At 42.9% G+C, this 23,081-nt stretch overlaps 1 protein-coding gene and 1 long non-coding RNA gene across 3 annotated transcripts in view; one reads left to right on the top strand and one right to left on the bottom strand.

The window, feature by feature from the left end:
• The window catches only part of LOC144894046 (uncharacterized), a 54,955-nt gene that overhangs the window by 22,225 nt on the left and 9,649 nt on the right, over positions 1–23,081 (top strand). The window lies entirely within an intron of this gene.
• Positions 6,405–23,081, bottom strand: part of CORO7 (coronin 7) — a 150,054-nt gene continuing 133,377 nt past the window's right edge. Inside the window, exons 22-28 of the mRNA XM_068126896.2 lie at positions 18,966–19,107; positions 18,715–18,804; positions 17,005–17,121; positions 12,612–12,747; positions 11,300–11,391; positions 10,026–10,112; positions 6,405–7,821 (exon numbers count right to left, since the gene is read on the bottom strand). Coding sequence (XP_067982997.2) covers positions 7,813–7,821; positions 10,026–10,112; positions 11,300–11,391; positions 12,612–12,747; positions 17,005–17,121; positions 18,715–18,804; positions 18,966–19,107 — 673 coding nt within the window. The 3' untranslated portion in view covers positions 6,405–7,812. The remainder of the gene's footprint in view (positions 7,822–10,025; positions 10,113–11,299; positions 11,392–12,611; positions 12,748–17,004; positions 17,122–18,714; positions 18,805–18,965; positions 19,108–23,081) is intronic.

Here is a 23,081-nt window from a genome sequence, read left to right as displayed (position 1 = left end):
AAGAGCGACCCGACTAACACCTGATTTACGACACCTGGAATACCCAGACAGACTAATATCCCTGAAATTACCAACACTAGCTCATAGAAGACAATTATCAAGAGGTTTGATAACCTCGAGGTCATTAAATTCTTCAAAATGGATGAGGGGTCGAGAACCAGAGGAGACAGACTGAAAATTAAGAAATACCACTGTCGAACCAGACTAAGGCTGAATGCATCGTCAGTCAGAAGCATCAAGAACTGGACCTCACTTCCTGTAAGAGCAGTCAATGCAAAAATGGTCAATAAGTTCAAGTCAGCATTGGAAGTACACTGGGAAAATCATCCAATGAAGTACCAATCCTACCAGAATACATGTATCATGCAGTAACAAGGGGCAAATAAGCATCGCTTTTCAAGCTTCTACATCCAAGTAAATCCATGTAAATAAATAAATAAGAAAAGGGGCAGAGTAATATAACGACAAAGTACTTCATTGTTCTTTCAAGCATTGGAAGGCAACTGTCATGGGGATGACCATTCCAGTGTGGTTCATATCCTCCTACAGCATACAAGTATGGTGTTTTCCATGCATCGTGTACATCATGGAGTCATCAGCATAGAAAAAGACAGCATTCTGCATCCCATTAGGCACATCATTGATGTACAGTACATAATGAATAGAGGACCTGATCTACCCTGCTACCCTGATCAGCTACCAGAGGATCAGCTACCCTGATAACACCTGCCCATTCCGATGTCATTCCGTCCACAAGCACCCCTGTTCCACCTGTTAAAAAAAGCTTCAAGCCAGGTGAAGAAAGGGTCTGTAACACCCCATGCCTTTGCTTTCTATAGTAGTCTCTGATGTGGCATTGTGTCAAAAGATTTTCAGAAATCCACAGACAGTAAATCAATCGGAAGTCCACTGTCTTTGGTTGGTCTAGTCAGCTGACTCCCACAGCAGTTGGGTAGCACAGTAGAGACCTGGTGTAAATCCACGTTGAGCCGCAGTGATGATTCCATTCCACATGAGATGACCAATGAACACGTCTCTCTCAATGGATTCCATTAACTTGTCCACCACCGAGGTCCGGCTTACTGGATGATAGTTCTTAGGTAACTTATTGCTGTCCCTTTTAGTAGACCCTCTTGTGAGCTATTTTTGGAAGGTCATCGTGAGTCCTTCAGTACTCAAGGGTGATGATCATGAGGATCTGCAGATCTACTGCTTCTTCGTCTTTGTAGTTTTTTTACTTAATACCTGGAGTGACTTCTACCTTGTTGATTACTGGGACGTGGGACGCAGTAATGCCTGGAGGGAAGTTGGAATATTATTCAGATCATCGACTGTAAAGAAACTCGAAACTCCAAAAAGTCGGGTGAAGTTCATCGGCTTTCTCGCCGTTGTCCATAGTTTACTGCCATCAGATATTTTCAATTTACCTATTCCTTCTCTCACCTTGGCCTTGCTATTAACAAATCACCAAAATACTTTTGGGTTGAATTCAACTTAAATATGGGTGAATTCCACTTAAATATGGGGTGAATTCAACTTAAATATGGGTTGAATTTAACTTAAATATGGGTTGAATTTAACTTAAATACCTAGAAGGAAGAGCACAAGAGAGCAGACTTGGAAAATAGGTCCATGTGTGAGAGAAAGGAGGGGAGAGGGGGGGGGGTGGGGGTAAATAAACGAAAGCGACCTGCGCTAGCTAAACTGAGGAAGGTTAAAATATGAGGGTTTCTAGTGGAATGCATATGACGTGAAGAGGTGGGTTTGGGTAGAGGACTGAAAGTCTGGCAACCTGCCTGCGAGAAGTGAGAAACATACCCCAAGACACAACCTTCTGTCAACACGATGACACTGACAATAAGGATCTTGTACCCCATGGCTTCAATCCGTAACATGTGTAGCAGCAGCACCACCCCATAGTGAGGAGCCATCCTCCATGGCACTTTGGGTTAAAGCCTTGTGAACCAGTACTTACTACATTTCTGTTATTTCGGCTCAAAAATGGTTAATAGCTTTGAATGATAAAGGCCCCCTCTTCTCCCAACTCCTTTGGCAATTCCTATTTTTGTATACATGGATGAGGCTCATGTAAGAGCTAAAGCAGACTGGAATGGAACAATATGGAAAGAGGGAAACACCAACAGCATAGTAGAAGTGAGAATGAGATCATGGGGAGTGGGAGAAGGACACATGGGGGTGAACAAGTTGCCAAAAAGCTGGAAAAGGGGCATGCTTGGGAATGCGGTCATTTGGGGTAGAAGAGATTGGTGAAGAGCTGTCTTGAAGCCCTGGAGTGAAGAATGAGACTGAACCGACTGGGAATGTTTATTTCACAGGTAAGAGAAAAAAAGGAACAAATGAGTGGACGTGAGCAGTGAGCCCGGATTTTGGGGGAGAGTTTAACGAGAAGAATAGCACCCCGGCTGTAGTGGAGGTAGTTTCTGCATAAATGGTAAATTCAAATATGAAGACATCTGGCTTTTGCCCTATTGATGACAAACAATTAAGTTAATTTGTCTTTATGTATTGACTGTGCATGTAATCTTGAAAGATCACCATGATCTCCCAAGGTTTGATCGGAGTAAAGAGAAAGTGTTTTCTACCCCTCTCTGGGTGACGTGAGCAGGAAGCTTGAACAGTCAAGAAGGTAAGGTATTGAGTCCCCATCCCATGAGGCCTCTTGGGACACCAATGTGTTACCTAAATGGGTCTTAAATTTCCAAATGCACCAGATCTGCTGTCTTCAGCTCAAGATGAACCAGACTCGGTGGTATAATGGCTCCAAGAGTGTCTGCTAGTGTCTGCTCCAAGAGAGTCATGCCAAAGACTAAAAATGGTACGTGTTGATTCCTTACTTGACAATCAGCATTTAAAAGGTTAAGAGCACGAACAATCCCCATAGGTTGGCATCCACGGAGAGGAGTAAATTCCTCCTTAGGAAATGCGGTGAGGAAAGTGGCGCCATTGTTCTGACGTCGCTGGTACCCATAATGCCACGGGAAGTGGTGGCACTTCCCCCAATAATTGTAGCTGTGTTTGTACCTTCCAGCAGTCCTGTGTTGTCTCATGTATTTGTCTATGTGTGTCAGTATGTGTGTGAGTGTGTGCGAGTGTGTTTACAAGCTTGGGATACAAATATATATACAGTCACGTGAAAAAGTAAGTACACCCCATGTAAAGTTTTGACTTTTTCAACATATTTCAACATCCAGCTATTTGATCTTCATTTCAACAATATTGACAAATAAAGGCGATATAATATAACAAATATCATGAAACATTTACATTTTGTAGTCCATTGTATAATTTAAATAAACATAAATGCAAATTTCACATGTGGAAAAAGTAAATACACCCCTACATTTATCACTACTTCAAATACCTAAAATTAGAATCAGGTGCACCAGCTCAGGTGAAAATGATTAGAACATCGTTAGAGAGGATCTTGGAGGAACCTGTCTTATTTAAACCTCAGACATTTAGTTTGGTTTGCTCTTTGTTGTTGAAGTGTGCAGTGTCACCATGCCTAGATCAAAAGAGCTCTCTGAGGCCTTCAGAAAGAAGGTTATAGATGCCTACGAGTCTGGGAAGGGATTTAAAAAGATCTCCAAACAATTTGAATTCAATCATTTGACTCTCCGGAAGATCATCGACAAGTGGAGAAGATTCCAAACAACTGACAACTTGTTCAGGCCAGGCCGCCCCAGCAAGTTCAGCCCGAGAGCAGACCGCAAGTTGCTGAAAGAAGTCTCTAAGAACCCCAGAATGTCATCACGGGACCTACAGGTAGCTCTTGCCACTGTTGATGTCAAAGTGCACGAGTCTACCATTAGAAAGAGGCTGCACAAATTTGATGTACATGGGAGGTGTGCCAGGAGGAAACATTTGCTGTCCAGAAAGAACATCAGGGCAAGACTAAAGTTTGCCAATGAACACCGAGGCAAAGACCAGCACTTCTGGAACAATGTGCTCTGGACAGATGAGTCAAAGGTAGAGCTATTTAGCCACAGTACCAGAAGGCATGTTTGGCGAAAACCAAAGACAGCATTTGACCACAAGAACCTGATACCAACTGTAAAGCATGGTGGTGGAAATATTATGGTTTGGGGCAGCTTTGCTGCATCAGGGCCTGGGCAGCTCACCATCATAGAATCCACGATGAATTCTTCATTGAACCAGAGGGTGCTTGAGGATAATGTGAGGCCATCTGTCGGAAAGTTGAAGCTCAACCGAAGGTGGACCTTGCAACATGACAATGACCCTAAACATACCAGTAAATCCACCAAGGAATGGCTGAAAAGAAAGAAATGGAGGGTTCTGGAATGGCCAAGTCAAAGCCCGGATCTAAATCCCATCGAGATGTTGTGGGGGGATTTGAAACGAGCTGTGCATGCAAGAAACCCCTCAAACATCGCACAGCTGAAAGAATTCTGCATGGAGGAGTGGGCAAAAATTTCTCCCAGTCGATGTCAGAGACTGGTAGACAGTTATAAGAAACGCCTACTTGAGGTTGTTTCTGCCAAAGAGGGCAATACCACCTATTAGAGCCAAGGGTGTACTTACTTTTTCCACATGTGAAATTTGCATTTATGTTTATTTAAATTACACAATGGACTATAAAATGTAAATGTTTCATGATATTTGTTATATTATATCACCTTTATCTATCAATATTGTTGAAATGAAGATCAAATTTGGGTCTCACTATCTGCCATGATTTCTTGGGAAAACCACATTTCCAAGCTGGCCTCCAAAGCCAGTTGCCGACTGGGCATCCTCCGTCGTGCGAAGTCCTTCCTCGGCACACCTGAGCTCCTCACCACATACAAGGCTTTCATCCGCAGCTCAATGGAATACTGTTCTCCCCTATGGGCCGGTGCTCCTGCCTCACACCTAGCTCGGCTTCACGCTGTTGAAACCAAAGCTTTCAGAATTATTGGAATCTCCCGCGATGAAGCTATCTCTGAGGGCCTTTCACTCACTCACCGCAGGCAGGTAGGTGGTCTTTCTGTCTTCTACCGACTCCTCTCCGGCCTTGCACCCCCAGCTCTCTCTGTGCTCTGTCCCCCAAATATTCCTATAGGTCGCACAAGATCTGCCAGCAACCCTCTGATGGTTAAACTGCCGAAATCTCGGCTCTCTGCTCACTTTCACTCTTTCATTCCTCTTTTCTCCCGCCTCTGGAACAAACTCCCTCACTCCCTTCAATCCCACTCCTCCCTCCAGGTCTTTAAAACAGCTGTTCACCACCATCTCTTATCTTCCCCCATCCAAAACCTTGATCTTTTCTACCCCCGCTAATTCACCCCAGATCCACCTTGTTTGAAATTCCAACTTCTTTCCTGGAAGTCCTGGCAGTGTCCATATGTTTTATACCTCTCCCACCGCCCCCTTCCCACGCCCCCCCCCCCCAAAGCCCTCGCCCTCTCTCAGATCTCTCGATGTCTCCATGTCTCTCGGTCCCTGCTCTCCAATGTTGTGTTTGTGTCCTTCCCCCTCTCTCCCCATCTTGTCTACCGCTCCCTATGTTATATGTTTTATGTGTCGGTTTGTCTTTCTGTGTGATTAATGTTCGCTCTTTCACGAGCCTCGACCTTGTATACAAAAAAAAAAAAAAAAAAAAAAAAAAAAAAATAGCTGTATGTTGAAATATGTTGAAAAAGTCAAAACTTTACATGGGGTGTACTTACTTTTTCACGTGACTGTATATATACACAAAGAATTAAGTTAAGCACCCCTACACAACGAATTAAGGTAAGCACCCCCTAATATATATTCTTTGTGTATATGTATACATTGGCATATATTCTAAGGTATGTGAGATCAAATAATGATTGGTATGACATTAGCAATTATCCATTGATGAAATTGAGTGATCAAAGTGAAAAAAAGTGATTGGTTGAGTCAGTGATCCGATCACGTGGGTCCTACACACGTTATTGACGCAAAGATCGCTAGAGGTCTTCTCAGAACAATGACTGTACGTTAGAAAACATAAACGTCATCCACACTGTCCGTGATGGACCTATAGCTCCATACTTAAATTGAGGTGAAAATATGCCTAAAATTCCCAAAAAATTTCACCTTAAATTATTCAGAATAAAATATTGAAAACGGCATGATTGTTATGTTTTTATGTGACCATAATATCACTTCTCCAGAAAATATAGCAATATCATGGGTATATTACACTGTTTTGACGACAACAAACTTGTAATGTGCGAGGTTGTAAAAAAACGGGGGGGGTGCTTAACTTAATTCTTTGTGTATATATATATATATATATGTATATAACCCACAACTTCTGGAATTCTCATGCAGGAATTCTCGTAGTAAGCCACTACATTACTTCTCGCATCAGTATAATAATGCATGACTGAATGTCAAAAAAAATGGAGACAAGCTGAATCAATGATTTTATTCATCAGACCTGGATATCAAGTAAATATCAAAATTAATTTCATGCAAAGCAAAATTACTTTCAGAATGCACACAAATGATAAATTCGGAAAGCCAAAAAACATTTCAACATCACGAAATGTACTTAATTGTGTAAACATGTTATGAAAAATTAATAATTTATTAGCAAATTTGGTCAAAATCCAAGAGTTCAAGTTAAAGCTCACATGGGTGTACAACCGTAAAGCATGAAGTGCAACAACATATCTCTCTCTCTCTACCTACACACACACACCACCCCCCCCCCCCCCCCCACACACACACACACACACACACACACACACACACACACACACACACACACACACACACACACACACACACACACACACACACACACACACACACACACACACACACACACACACACACACACACACACACACACCATTTGGCATTTCCCAGGAAGCACTTGGTGACATGAAAGAGGAATCAATGTCACCCAAATTCGCATAATATTATGGCCACAAACACCTATTATATTGGTGGGACATGCCATGATTAATGTGTTAGTTGAGGTTCAAGCAAATAAAATACAATACGATAAAAAAAAAATCTGATGCAACAATCGTCACATAATACGTAGCATGTCATGCAGCTGTCCATCTTGTACCCTTATTATAGGAAGTTCAACATTTAAATCTCGATACTCAGGACAGCTGCCTCACTGCCATTACAAAGGTATCATTAAAGAAGTCGAAGTGAAAGAGCAGATGAGTACGGTGAAAGGTGTATGAGACTAAGGATTTCCAGGTCACCTCGACTGTTTCCAACAGGTTGGAACAAGACGTTTAAAAATGCAATTCATTCTGGAATGCAGAAAATATACTTTGGGGGATAATCTGACCACACATCGGTGTGTCAGGTCATGGGACTATCTCCACCAATCAAACACACAGTCCAATTTGCTGGCAAAGACGTCACTACGACATCCTACTGGATTTGCAGAGAAATACGGAAGGCCCAAAGCCTCAGTCCAATTTGGCATGTTCTACAAAACAACGGTACTGCGTTCGGAAATGGCACGACCATTATACACTCACGGTATAACAATTATGTCCTTACATCCAAAAGGGAATTGGTTGCAAAACAGTGGAAAAGCTCAGAATATCTTTTATCACAAATCAATACGAATATTAAACTGAACCAATTTCAGCATGCAGACTGACTCACAAAATGTGGTCCACAGAAAGTACACGGGCAGGTAAGTTTGTTAATTGTAATCGCAACGTGAAGTCAAGCTCAAAATCAACACCGCACATAGCTTACAAGTTCAGTTCAAAATGGAATATTTGGTCCATTGGATACAAAAATCAAACGATTTGGTGATGCGGTCATCTCTCCATCAATGGCTCAATCATCCTGGTCACATGGACATCACACAGGAAAAAAAAAAGAAAAGAAAAACATCTTAATATTCCTAAGATTAGCTTCACTTTGCTCATTCCAAAACACAAACGGATAATGGTTTGGTTAAACAATACTAAACAAAAGACACCAGTAACACCACATTTATTTGAGACGTAAGCTACACAGAGGAGTTTGCCTTAGGATGATCGTATGACTGATTGATCCAGCAAAGTGAATCTCAGGAATATTGTTCAAATGAAAACTAGAACGGCACTGGGTAGAGAGAATACCTCCGCCAGGCTGAACAGTTTATGTTTGTATCCCACTGATAGGCCGGATCTGAATTCGGACCTGAACTAAAATCTAATCGGCTTATCCTCGTCACCGAACCAACTCGTCCACAAAGTTGAGTCATAAATGGTACACAACTTTTTGAGATATCGTGCTGTATATCGTTTTTGCCCGATCTCTGGATGGACCAAACTGGATGACCAAGTTGGTTTCGCCCGACCACAAAACTTTTTGCCACATGGCTTCAGAATCTCCGGAGTGGTATTTTTGCACACCTCAAACGGGGCTCAAGGTAGGCTTTTTTGAGTAATGGCTTACTTCTTGCCACCCTACCATACAGGCCAGACTTGTGGAGTGCTTGGGATATTGTTCTCACGTGCACACAGTGACCAGTCTTTACCATAAAGGCCTGTAGCTCTTTCAAGGTTGCCATTGGCCTCTTGGTGGCCGATCTGATCAGTCTCCTCCGTGCTTGGTCATCCAGTTTGGAGGGACTGCCTGATCTAGGCAGGGTCTTGGTGATACCATACTTCTTCCACTTCTTAATGATTGTCTTGGCTGTGCTCTAAGGGATATTCAAGTAATTTGAAAAATAAGAGGTATTTTATACCCATCCCCTGATGTGTGCCTTGCCACAACTTTATCCCAGAGATCTTTTGAAAGCTCCTTGGTGCTCATGGTTGAGTCTTTGCTGTGAAATGCACGACCTAGCAGAGGTAACCTACAGGAACCGCTGATTTTATTCTGAAGTAATCAGAATTGAACACAGGTGGGGGCAAATTAACTTGGTGTGTGACTTTGAAGGTGATTTACACCTGAGCGTATTTACATTTGCTATTATAAGGAGGGGGGGGGGGGGGGGTGGACACTTATGCAACCAAGATATTCTCGTTTTGTATTTTTAATTAATTTTCAGAAATTTGTACAATTTGTTTTTCACTTGTAAGTTGTGGGTTACGATGTGTAAATAAAGGTAGAAAAGTCTGATTTAATGCAATTTATTTCCAGGCTATAAGGCAACAAAAGGTGAAAAATTTGAAAGTGGGTATTGACTTTCTATAGGCACTGCATACGTGTGTGTGTGTGTGTTGGAATGAGACTTGGGTGTAGATGGGATGAGGGATGGTCTGACTATATTAGGCATCACATATTCGTGCACATACAGTACACGATTTGCTACCTCGGAGACATGCTGAATGGAGAAGGTGGATCAGACTCGGCAACGGTTGCTAGAGTGAGATGTGCATGGAAGAAGTTTCGGGAACTGAGTGGCGTGCTGACGAGGAGGGGAGTGTCGTTGAAGCTGAAGGGAAAGGTGGATGCTGCATGTGTGAGAAGTGTTATGATTTATGGGAGTGAGACATGGGTAATGAACATAGAGCAGCAACGAAGGCTGGAAAGGGTGGACATGCGAATGGTTCTGTGGATGTGCGGAGTATCGTTGAGAGAGAAGAAGACAAATAATGAATTGTGAAAGATGATGGGAATAGAGCCTGTGATGGATGCCGTGAAGAGAAACAGTTTGAGATGGTTTGGTCATGTGTTGAGGAAGGATGAAAGTGACTGGTTGAGAAGAGTGATGGAAATGAATGTAGAAGGAAGTAGAGGATGGGGAAGACCGAGAAAGACTTGGCCAAAGGTGGTGGAAGAAGAAATGCGGGCAAGGGGGTTAACAAGGAGAGATGCAGAAAATAGGGCAAAATGGAGAAGATTGTCATGGGGACCGCAAGGCTAACCCCCGCTCTTGCAGGGAAAATTGCCTTAAAATGTCTGTTGTTTGTTTGTTGTATACAGTACACAATTTTATTTGTCATCTGCTACAAAATAGATCTTCAAGCAAAAATACAAGTAATAATAAATATAAACAATTACCTTTGAGGAAAACAAGTCAAAGCTCAGAAATATGCACAGTTTGCATTTCTTACCCATTCATCTTCATCTACACCCTCCATCTGGTCTTGGGGTAGTGGCTCCTCTCGAGCCTCCAATTTGGACACCATTGCACTGAGGAGCTGCACGGACAAATCTCACCATGAACACTTTCCAAAACTTCATGATCCTTTCCTAGTGATTTTGTTAATACTGTTTCCTCATCCACTTTTCATGGGATAAGGCGAATACGGCAATTTCAAAACGATGTAATCCGCCTCAAAATGCTCGGTGCGCAGGCACATAAACTCGAGAAAGCTGAACATATTTGGGCAAAATAAAATGTATTATGTCTCCAGAATAAGGATGGTTACTTGAAATGGCTCATCAAGCTTCTGAAAGTTACTTGGAAAAGTACCTGAGAGAAAGGAATGTGCCTCTGCACAATGAAAGACTGAGAACTTTTTCAGCTCCCCAAATGGGCACCTGCTCGTACTGCAAACTCCCGACCATGTGGGACAGTGCAAGGCCCGAGGGGATGAACGTGTGTTACAGAAACACCCCCCCGCCCCCCCGATGAATGGCTACCAGTAAATGGACTGTTTATCTGGATTTTGAAAACCGATGGGAAGGTCATATCTGTGGAATTTGAATGTGCAGGGTAAAAAAAAAAGAAGATAATATTTACTATTAATCATGTTGGGAAAGGGGGGTTGGGAGTTGTATGGGTTGTGAGGGCTGTGAGGGCTGTTATAAACGTTCATTGTATGTTTGGTTCTGTGGCTGCAAGATGAATTATACAACATTTTGCATCTATTGTAAAAGTTGAAGCTTCCCATGTGGTGTGCGTGTGTGGTGTGCGTGTGTAGTGTGTGTGTGTTACATCCTCGGCCAACACTTGCTTGTATTAACAGTAAGTGGTATGAACCCAACACCTCTCATCCATGGATATTCTCGTATTTCCTATATTTCTGCTGATTTGCATTCATGAAAAGAATAATTATGGACAACCATTTTGAAATTGCCACTCCTGTCGAAATGCTGAAGATTCTATTAAAAAGACGATTTGAATCACAGATTTCGTGCTGGTATCAGAATGTTAAAAGTGCCCGTAAAGCCGAACCGAGTTACTGGCACACACACAGCACATGCGCAAAATGCCTCATTTAGCATTGATAAATCATTTTGACAGCCCTGTCTTGAAAACGAATCACCTTATACTTCTGAAGAAGTAACTAGGAAAGACACTCCACATTCAACTCGCTCTACCGCTCTCGCAATAATGTCACCGATAGGGAAATCGGAACTTTTATTTTGCTCGAATCCTTACCTCTTCTTTCTTTTGTTCATCCGACTTAATTTCCAAATAAGAATTCTGCCCCTGAGGCCTCTTCATCGGCTCATTCACTGTGATTTCTGACACTGCAAAATGAGCACACGTGCACGATAAGATATGAAAAGGGTTTCAACATTGCCAAATACAGAGGAAGCCGTTTCGATCATGCACTTGTGCACGTGCACTCACTTACACACAAACACACTCACACCTCACTTGTTCACACCCATTCCTCACAAATGTAATAATTTATTGACCAATAATGGCTGTTCTTAAAGTATTATATTGTAACATTTGTGCGAAAGAGGAAATAGATAGATAAAGCTTCAGAAACCATACATGTTCACATAGTTGTTTTTAGAACTTTTCTTCATAGATCAAGTATGTCAAAGAAACACTCAATGCACTCTCGAAACAACCCTCTCAAAGAGGTTCCGTCATTCAAATTATTGCATTGCACTCTCAGCTTTGATCTCTCTTGGGCAAACCACATTTCAAAGTTGCCATCCAAAGCCAGTCACCAAAAGGGCATCCTCCGTCATGCAAAGTCCTTCCTTAGCACACACGAACCCCTATCCACCTACAAGGCTTTCATCTGCAGCTTGATGGAGCACTGCTCTCCCATCTGGGCTGGCTCCCATGTCTCATCCCTTGCTCAGATTGACACCGCGGAAAACAAAGACCGTTAATATTATTGGAATTTCTCACGATGAAGCCGAGTCTATGGGATCACTTCACCATCACTGACACGTCCGTGATCTTTCTGTCTTCTTCCGCCTCCTTTCTGGTCTTGCAACCTCTGCCCTCTCCATGTTTTGTCCCCCCCTTCCCCCTGGTATTTTAAGGATGCACGCAGTCCACCAGCAACCCCCTTCTATTGAAACTGCCAACTTCCAGAACCACTGCTCACCTCCACTCATTTGTTCCTCTTTTTTCCTGCCTGTGGAGCCAACTTTCACACTCTCTTCAATCTCATTATTCCCTCCAGGTCTTCAAGATAGCTGTTCATCACCATCTCAACCCCCCCCCCCCCCCCAATGCAAAACCATGATCTTATCTACACCTGTTAAACAACCGCTAACCGCCTCCCAAAACTTTGTTTCTGTATCCATCCCTTGCGTTCTCCCCTTCCCAACATACATTTTATCTGTCTCTGTCTATTTTCTCCATCGGACCTGCTATCGGCATTTCCCCTTTTCTGCTGTTCCTTCTGTTATGTTGCGTCTTGGTCCATTCTGTGTTCTAACTCTTCCACAATCTTTGAGTTTGTATACCAAAAAAAAACAAACAAAATAAACAAACTCACCTGGCACCATATTTGTTGGACACAGGCTCAAGCTTTTGTGGTTTCCATTCATTCCAGCCAGCCAAGTTTGGCCTGTGAGTGCAGGCTCCCACCAAGCATGGGTATCCGGAAACAAATCATCCTGGAAGTAATCTTTCTGTGGGGTTAAATAATAAAAAAGTGGACAAATGATAATATAATTCGAATGAAAAATTGTGGTCACATCTCGATTACAAAAACAGGAAATGAAAATCGGCATCTGTGAGACATCTGGCTTCGATTAAAATCCCAGAGAATGTGGGATTTACTCAAGTAAACATGTCACCGAGTAAACATGCCATCATGATGAATGTCACAACACGTCATATGCAGGTGCTGTTGTAAAGCTGTCTGCATCATTTACATTGAGGTTGTGGACATTAAAAGATACCACTGTATCTTCCAAAAAGGCCGTTCTATGCCAGGACCGACCCTGCCAAAATGCTCTGCTTGGGATCAGCTGTATATTTTTCAAAAAACCGAATGAGTACCCATGAGTGCTCGGATGTGAATATGGCACAGTCAGGGTGGGTCAAATAGCCTTCTCCTTTACTTTGAATTTGTTTGGTTATTTGTAAAATCCAAAATGTAATTCATGGAAAAGGCAAAACAATGATTCTCACGACAATTAACCTGGAATATTTGTTTTTATCCATTTTCTTCCCTCGGAATGTCCAAACATGGCCGTTTAATCTTTGATGCTATCTGGATTCTGGAGCAATTAACTTGGTATTTTTGTATACATTGTCCAGGCTTGTGGAGTCGCTAGAACACAGAATGGACCAGGATGTAACAGAATGAAAATAACAGCAGAAAGAGGGAGGCATCTGTGCTCTGCCCCCCAAATATTCCTGCAGGACACACAAGATCTGCCAGAAACCCTCTTCTGGTGAAACTGCCAAAATCAGGACTGTCTGCTCACCTTCACTCTTTCATTCATCTTTTTCCCTCCACTGGAACAAACTACCATGCTCTCTTCAATCCCACTCCTCCCTCCAGGTCTTTAAAACAGCTATTCACCACCATCTCTTATCTTCCCCCATTCAAAACCTTGATCTTTTCTACCCCGTTAATACATCCCAAATCCACCTCTTTCAATATCAGACTTTATTCCTGAAAGCCCCTGTTGTGTTCATCTTGCATATACATCTTGTTCATCTTTTACCCCGCCCCAACCCTCTCCCTTTCACAGATCTCCCGATGCTCCTGTTCTCTACTGTTGTGCTTCCCTCTCTCCCTCCCCCCCCCCCTCAACCCCCGTCTTGCCTCCCATTCCCTTTATTATATGTTCCATGTGTTAGCCCTTACATGAGCCTCAACTTAGTGTACAAACAAACAAATAAATAATTAAATAAAAAAGCCTGCTAAACACACACCAAACATTTTTCCCTGTCCCTGTTATGAGGGGAAAGGGTAACCTAACGAAACACAACTGCTAACGAGATGGTATTCATAGAATACTTACCCTGCGCAGTCAACTTGGTGTGAGCCAACTCTTCTGTTTTTGAACGTTTTTTTTTTGATCCAATATGGCTGGCCAGACCATGTGAGCGATGACATCATAAATTTATATTCTCTAAATAATTGTTGCACAGATTATGCTCAATAAATTTCAAACTGATCAGGCTAAGCGTTGTCCCTGTCGAATTATGACGTCATAATTATGGCACCAATGACGTCATCGTTAACAACACCTATTCCCCAAGTATGGGTATATGGAGTTATTTACAATGAGCCACGTTTCAATTTTTTTCCATCGAGCGGTTTTGAAGATATAGAGGTGCAACGTTTTTCGTTTTTTCCAAGATGGCGCCTGTAACATATGACCTATGACGTCATGATTATCATTAAAATATTCTAAAGGAGGAGGCGCTCCTATCGTGAAAATTTCGTGTCCATCAGACCAACAGTTGCTGAATTTTTTAAAATAATGATCGGATGGATAAGTGTTGTATGATTTGTCGAATTATGACGTCATAACGAAGGCACCGATGACCATCATTAACATATCTTATTCCCCATGGGGAGTCGGTGACAATGAGCCAGGTCTCAATTTTTTCCATGGAGTGGTTTCAGAGAAAAAGAGGTGCGAAGTTTTTCCAAGATGGCACCTGTACCACGTGACCTATTACGTCATCATAATCATTAAAATATTCTCCAGGAGGAGGCCCTCCCATGGTGAAAATTTCGTGTCAATCGGACCAAGGTTTGCAGAGAAAAAAATTCATACCGATCGAATCAAGCGTTGTACTTGTCGAATTATGACGTCATAATTAAAGTACCGATGATATCATAATTAACATATCCTATTCCCCAAGCGGAGTACTTGACAATGAGCCATATTTCAGTTTTTTCCATGGAGCGGTTTCGGAGATATAGACGTGCAACCTTTTTTCGAGATGGCGCCTGTACCACGTGACATATGACGTCATAATATTCATTAAAATATTCTACAGGAGGAGGCCCTCCTATGGTGAAAATTTCATGTCAATCGGACCAACGGTTGCCGAGAAAATGAATTTTTTAAATGCAGACACGGCACACGTACGTACCTGAATGCTTAACAGGGTAATGAAATATCGAACTAAAGAGCCCTTATGTGTTGAGTGCATCACCCCCGAGGTCTTTTCCATAACCCATAAATATGCGTTGCGGATGTATTAGATAGATGGTCTTTTTTCATTTTCCAGTTATATATATATATATATATATATATATATATATATATATATATATATATATATATATATATATATATATATATATATATAGCCTCTATTCTCGATTTTTCTCGCTTTTACACCACTTGATACTCTCACTTCTCTTTCTCATTTCCTCCTTCCTTAAAACAGGAAGTCACTTTTTGCCACTTTTTAACCAAAGTACAAGTCATGTCAAAATGGGTTGAACCGGCAGATTGTCATTGCCCCACAAGGGAAAGGGTAATTTGGATGCAGAACTCTACACACCCAATCGAAGTAGGAGCAATCGCATGGGGTGAGGGGATGGTTTACACTCTGGAGGATTCTCCAATGAGGTCCGGGGGCCGTATGAAGATTGGGAACAGGCGGAGATGAACGTCAATGAGCATGAGCTTTGAGATGGACCATGTCTTTGTATACTTAGTTCTTTGGCACTTTCAGACTTCGATTTGAGACATCTCTTGGACACTTGGAGACAGACTTTGGAGTCGGACACAGATTGCGCTTTCCTGGACTGTCGCTGGCTGTTCACTCACTCACCAGTTGGCTCACTGATTGCCCTGCAGTGCCGACCATTGCCTGTCTGAAATTGCAACAAGCCATGCTGTAAGAGACCAGCGCTGCACCCCAGGGAGGGGAGTGGAGGAAAGGTAAACCCTTCGCAAACTATGGGCTGTGCCAATAACCAAGAAGCTGCACTAGCTTTGTAGAGCTGTCACTGAGGTTTGAAGGAGTCCGAGCTATTCACCCCCATCCCTTCTCCCTTTTCTCTTTCTCTTTCTCTTTCTCTTTCTCTTTCTCTTTCTCTTTCTCTTCTCTCTCTCTCTCTCTCTCTCTCTCTCTCTCTCTCTCTCTCTCTCTCTCTCTCTCTCTCTGTGTCTCTCTGTGTGTGTGTGTGTGTGTGTGTCTCTCTGTCTGTCTCTCTGTCTCTCTGTCTCCTTCGAGAGATGCATGTGGGCCCTAAAGTAAAGTGCGAAGTTAACAGTAATTATCCAACATCCATAGGACGCAAGTGTATGTGTAGGGGTTATGGGAATGTACTTGCATTGACTTATAAATATGTGCTGCAACTGTCCTGTATATATGTGCTTGGAATTTGAATACATGTATAAAACTCACTCGTCTCCTGAGTCTTCCTGCTCACGTTGCGTCAGTGACATGGCAGCTGAGGTGATCAAATGATTTAGAAATTGGGCCATAGATAACATCGCGGTCACGTGACTTGGTTCCGCTCGGCCAATTAACAAGATCTGTCACATGACTGGCAGCATGATACTCGTTTGTACTGGAAACATCACCCATTACCGTAACATGGCTCTGGGCGTGGGAGCCGGCAGCAAGAAGTTAACAGGACGAAGGGCTATCGTGGTCGCTTAGTGACTCGTTGAAACCACCTGGAGATATCTGGATGCGGTGACCGAGAACAAGATTTGAAACGGGAGACTGCTCAACCCGACCTAAATATCAAACTTTTCATTTATGCATTACCTAGTCACAATTATATCATTGAGTGAACAAACACCTTCCTTCTGCTGCAAAGTTGAAAAAACCTGAAAAAAAGAAAACGAGGACAAACCAGAAGCAAAAAAAAAAAAAAGTAAGGAGGGGAAAAACACGCACACACAATAAAAAATATATTTTTGGTTTATTTACAGGAATCCCCCTGTAAGTACCTTGACTCGCGGCACGCTGAAGGCAATGGGTTCCACTGAGGTCTGGCCTAGACGCAGAGCTCGTGCAAACTCCACATCTCGTACTTCACAATCCACCTTGCGGAGGAAGGACAATCCCTGCACACAAGTGATGAGAGTGACATCATCAGGACCACAAAGGTCAGGACCAGTGATGAGGGTGACCTTTGACCTTTGGACAAAATTATAAATTTGTCTTCTCCATATTCTGACAAATAAAACTTCTCACAATTCTCAAAATTTTCCATATTCCCAAAAGTACCCAAAAGATCCAGAGGATCCTGAAAGATCTAAATACCCTGAATACCCTTAAATAGCCTGAAGATCCAAAAGACACTGAAGACCCTGAGGACCTTATGGACCCATTGGACAAAACCACACATGTCCTGGTGAGGGTCTGCAATCTCTGATTCCTCATTTGTGTTGTTATTTGGTAAAGTTGTTTGATTTCTACAACAGTTACCTATCTAACTTTAAAATATCTAACTTAAACGACCTATCTAACTATAAAATAGCTAACATAGCAATCTAACGCAAATATAGCTACGAATTATCGAACGTACCGATCTAACTTAAAAATGTAGGTACCTATCCAATATAAATTTCAATATATCTACCGTTTCTGCTGCCACCACCTTTTCAGAGAGACCTTTCCATGCATTAATACTCTCTGAGTGAATGACCCTTACCTTACAATACCATCCTAACTCTCCTCCCCTTACTCTCTGACTGTAAATATTGTTTTAGAAACGACTTGGAACTCTTCTCCGTTATTGGAAACAAATACAGTTGGCCTACTTCGATAAGTACACACGTTAACTTGAATTACAGAGGATGCTCTATCAGAATGAGATTAAATCACAAGATTACTAGAACGGCACTCGGTGGAGAGCATACCTCCGCCAGGGTGAACAGTTCATGTCTGTGTCCCACTGATATGGGTGATCTAGATGTGGACCTGAACCAAAATCTAATCGGCTTGTTCTTGTCACTTACCCAACTCACCCAGGTTTTTTCACAAGTCATCCAAAACTTTTTGAAATATTATGCTATATGTCGTTTTTGACCCTATCACTTAATGGTGAAGAATCACTGAAAAATTCTCGTATCCAGATCTTCACCAAAATCTAATCATCCTGTCCTCGTCACATACCGAACCTCTCCGTCAAATTTCGTCCGAATCCATCTACAACTTTTTGAGATATCCTGTTCACAAACAGAAACAAACAGACAGAGATGGGTGGAAACATAACCTCCATCCACCTTCGGTGGTGGAGGTAATAAGTTACGATTCTTCTTTGAATGGGGAAGGGGAGTTGGTGGGGGTAGGGGAATGAGGAGGGTTGGCTAATCCTAACCCAAACGGCTTGTATGGTGTACAGTGGTGCAGTATGGGTAAAAGTTTATACCATATTTCTACGTTTTAGGCATTTTCAGACTTTTAAAAAAAAACTTTTACCTGTTGTCTAGCCGTCATCATCCCACTAAATGACAGTTTTATCCTATCAGCACATTTTCCTTCCTGCTACCCTCGATATCTTATCAAAAATAATCCAGCAAGTGCTCTGCAGTTTCTGTATGCCTATCCCATAGGATCTGGATTGACCAACAAAGGAACAATAGCTAATGTTTGAATCTAGTCAATTAATCAGAATCAGCCAAAAGTACTTTGGATCATATTATTGTACCCACTTTGTGAGGTTCTGAAGATGAAAATTCCGAACATTCCAGAAAGTATGGTGCCCAAGGAACAACTTCGTACGCGAACACACGCATATCCCCCTGTAAATTAGAGCGAGAGTTGGCACGAGGTGAGTACACACCTACACATAATTGACCAATCTCTATTTTCACAAGGGAAAAGTCAGATCTCAAAACCAAACAGCAAACAGGGATACTTTCATTATGTGTATATATATATATATATATTGCAAGCAACATACCTTCCCAGTGAGAAACACTACACCAGTGTCTGGATCGTAATGGGGGATGAGGGTCGATGGAGCAGTGGCTATATTTATAGAGGCCAACGCACCTCCAGCTAAGTCAGCAGCTCGGTGCAGTGACACCAGGCGCTCACCACCTCTGCAAACACAATCACAACATATATCTTCAACTATACAAGAGAGCCGTTGGTTTGCGCGTGTCGCCATTTTTCTCAGAGATGGCTGAACTGATCTTCGTCAAACTTTGAGGTTCAACAGTGAGTGCTTGAGAGTGTTTTAGGCCCAAAAATGTTTTTTTTAAGTTCGTTTTTTTTTTTTTTTTTTTTTAAATAATCGCTCTATAGTGCCTAAAACTTTTTGATTAATGACAGTTATATACAAGTACACATTCGCATAGATAACTACAAAACAATTACCAGACATTTGAATTCAAACAATTCCGGAAGCAGTCGAAGTTGGTGTTAAGGCTTCTTCTTCTTCTTCTTCATGAACGTCTTCATACTTAACTACACATTCAGCAGCATATATTAAATGAAAAGGTAAAATGATGATTTGACATTTGTGATGGATTCTGATTTGGATGTAATTGCTTTGCTATTATATTTGCCCTCATTTCAAAAATGTTAATGTTTCTTTTTCGCTTGAGCAACGCCAAGTACTCCAGCTATAAACGCTTATGTACTTTACTTGGGGTATAAATACAAATACAACTTTGTGTGAGGGGGTAACATAGACTATGTGTCCGCGGCCTCATGCGGGGGGTGTGTGGGACCAGGAAAGGGGCGTAAATTCTCTATGTAAATGTGTACCGTATTGCGCCACCTTGTGTTGGTGGCAGAGGGTATTACAATTTCCTTTTATACCTGTGCAACACTGAGGTTAAAGCACTCTTTGCACGGGTAAATTTTTTCTTGTCAAAGCCCCTCCTCCCTCCCCCCCAACCACACACCACACACACCCCCCCACAAATGCTGTATATGTAGTCAAAAGACCCTGAAGACTGTTAAAGACCAAAAAGACCATGAAGACCCATAATACCCCAAAATACCCAAAATACCCCAAAACTCTTTAAATATACCGAAGACCGAAAAGATCAAAAAGACCCTGAAGACTCAAAGGACCCAAAGAACCTTAAAGACTGAAAAGAGCCGAAAGACCCAAAATATCCTGGTTACTGAAAAGGATTGAAATGACCCCAAAGACCCCAAATATCCCAAAGACCCTTAAAGACCCAAAGACCAAAGATCCAAGAACTTTCGTTCTCTGTATTCCCAGTCTTTTCACCCATAGCCTACTTCCTTGTGTAAATCTCAACTCTTAAAAAAAAAAAAAAAAAAAAAAAAATTTCCTTCTCTGTTCTCATTCGTTTATTCATTCTTATTCGTTCGTTCGTACTTCGACCACGTGTTTCTCCCCCATTTCCCCAGATAGTTTTCACTCATTAACCTTCAATGTTTACACTTTCCCCTCAAGTTATGTATTCCGTCATATTTTATAACACCTTTTTCTTCTTCTTCTTTAAAAGGCTGCTTTCGACTTGCTCACCAAATCAATTCATCCCAAAAAAAATATCCATCTCCTATAGTGCCTTTTTTCTACATTCCCTAAACTCTCCTGCACTCCATCCTCCATCCAGCATCCTTAAACGTATTTTTAACTCGAAGGTCACAAGAAACTCATTTTGCAATAAATGTTCGTTTCCCATAAATCGTACACTTTCAAAAATCCAATCTCACCCCTCCCCTCCAAATCTTCCCCATAACCCCTCCCCTCCAAATCTTCCCCATCACCCCTCCCCTCCAAATCTTCCCCATCACCCATCCCTTTCAAATCTCCCCCCTTGCCCCCTCCCTCCTAAACTACCCCCTCACCCCTCCCCGCCAAGACGCCCCCTCGCCCCTCCCCTCCTAGACTCCTGCCTCACCCCTCCCCTCCAAATCTCCCCCATATCCCATCCCTTTCAAATCCCTCCCCTTGTCCCTTCCCTCCCAAACTCCCCCCTCACCCCTCCCCTTCAAATCTCCCCATCCTCATTGCTTCTCAATTTCCCCCCTCTCACTCCCCCTCCTCAAAGCGTCCTCTCCGCTTCTTCCCCCTTCAAACTCTCACCTCCATCTCCCCCAACCTTCTGCCTCGCTCTTCCCCCTCCTCAAATAACACCTCATTGTGGCTCACCCAATCACCATCAAACCTTTTGTCCGCCCCATCCTTCCCTTTCTCCGAGCTATTCTGAAATCTCTGACACACCTTCAACAGCTCTCCCTACCTCTTCCACCTCTTCCACATCTTACCCCACCCCTCCTCACCCCTGTTCTGTATCTGATGCTCCCCCTTCCTCTTCATTAACGGTATGGACCTCAAACATCCGGGGCCTTCGTTCAAACTTAACTGATCTCTCCATACAGGTTGCTTCTGTCAAACCAGACGTGATCTGCTTAACAGAAACTTTCCTCCTTTATGATGTCTCTGATTCCATAGTATCTCTCCCGGGCTACTCCCTCCTCCGGTGTGATAGACCTGAGCCTCGTCCTGGAGGCGGGGTTGCTATCTTTATCAAAAACTCTCTTCCTCACTCGCCCTGCACTGCACTCTCTCCACCTCACCCCCAGGAATACCTCTGGCTACGGCTTCCCCTTCGCTCCCACCTCTTGTTCATATGTGTGTTGTACCGTCCACCAAACAGTGATGACTCCATCTACATCTCGCTGTCTGATGATATGGACCAACTTCTATCTACTCATCCCAACTCTCTCTTCCTCATATGTGGTGATTTCAACTGTCATCATGCCAGTTGGCTGGGTGTGGGTACCTCTCTCACCAGCCATGGCTCCTCAGCAAAGGACTTCTGCGACTCACTGGGACTGACACAATGTGTCAATTTCCCGACCCGGATCTCAGTCAACGGAACATCTTCTCTTCTGGACTTGGTTATGACTAACTTCCCTGAAAATGTCTGCTGCTCTTCTTCTGCTCCGATCGGATCATCTGATCATGTCCTTGTTAAAGTGGACATCTCTCTGACCATCCTCAGGGAGCCTGCTCAGCGTCGACGAGTCTGGCATTTCACTCAGGCCAACTGGCACGGTCTTCAAGCAGCCATCAATCATCTGGACTGGTCTCCCATCTCTACCACCTCTGACATCAACTCATCCTGGGAATTCTTCCAAAGTAAATTGCTCTCTCTCATGCACAGTTTTATCCCATCTCGTCTTCAGTTGTCATACCCTTCCTCCCGTCCATGGTACACGGAATCTTGTGGTGAGGCTGTTGCCCAGAAACAACTTGCCTTCGTCTCCTGGAAAGCAAATCCAACGGAAGGAAATCTCATTTCCTTTCACAAAGCCCGAAACAAGTGTGTGTCCACCCTCAGGAGAGCCAGGAAACAATATCTCTCCGTTCTCAAGACCGAACTCTCTTATCTGTCTCCCTCTTCCAAATCCTGGTGGCGTCTGGTCAAATCCGTTTCTGGTGTTTGTTCCCCCTCCATCCCCCTCCCTTACCTCAAACGGCTACACAGCTGACTCCGCACGTGAAAAAGCTGAATGCCTCAACTCTGTGTTTGCCTCTAAATCTTGTGTCCCAAACCCATCCCTCTCTGTACCCACCATACCCAGTCGTACCCTGCTGCTCCTGGACTCCGTGTCCTTTCCTCCTGACAAGGTGGAAAAGTTTCTGTCAACCCTCGACTCTGATTCTGCAACTGGACCCGACGGCATCAGCCCACGGGTCCTAAAATCCTGCTCTGCTGCTCTATCTCACCCTCTCTCTATTCTCTTCACCCTCTCTTTTGCTCAAGGTCAACTGCCATCTGCTTGGAAATCAGCCAACATCACCGCTTTGCACAAAAAAGGTGCAAAAACAGACCCTAGCAACTACAGACCAATCAGCCTTCTCCCAATTATCAGCAAAGTCATGGAATCCATCATTGCTTCGGATATGAAATCTTTCCTCTTCTCCAATGGCTTGATCTCTGATCATCAATTTGGTTTCAGACCAGGTCACTCTACTCTGGACATGCTGCTTCTGCTGTCTCAACAATGGATGGAGGTCCTCAATGCCAAACAGGAAATTAGAGCTGTCTCCCTCGACATATCACGTGCCTTCGACACGGTC

The sequence above is a fragment of the Myxine glutinosa genome, chromosome 10, assembly GCF_964187855.1.
Source record: "Myxine glutinosa chromosome 10, kmMyxGlut1.1, whole genome shotgun sequence".
Taxonomy (NCBI): domain Eukaryota; kingdom Metazoa; phylum Chordata; class Myxini; order Myxiniformes; family Myxinidae; genus Myxine; species Myxine glutinosa.
The sequence above is the reverse complement of the archived record's forward strand: the minus strand, read 5'-3'. Positions and strand labels throughout refer to the sequence as shown.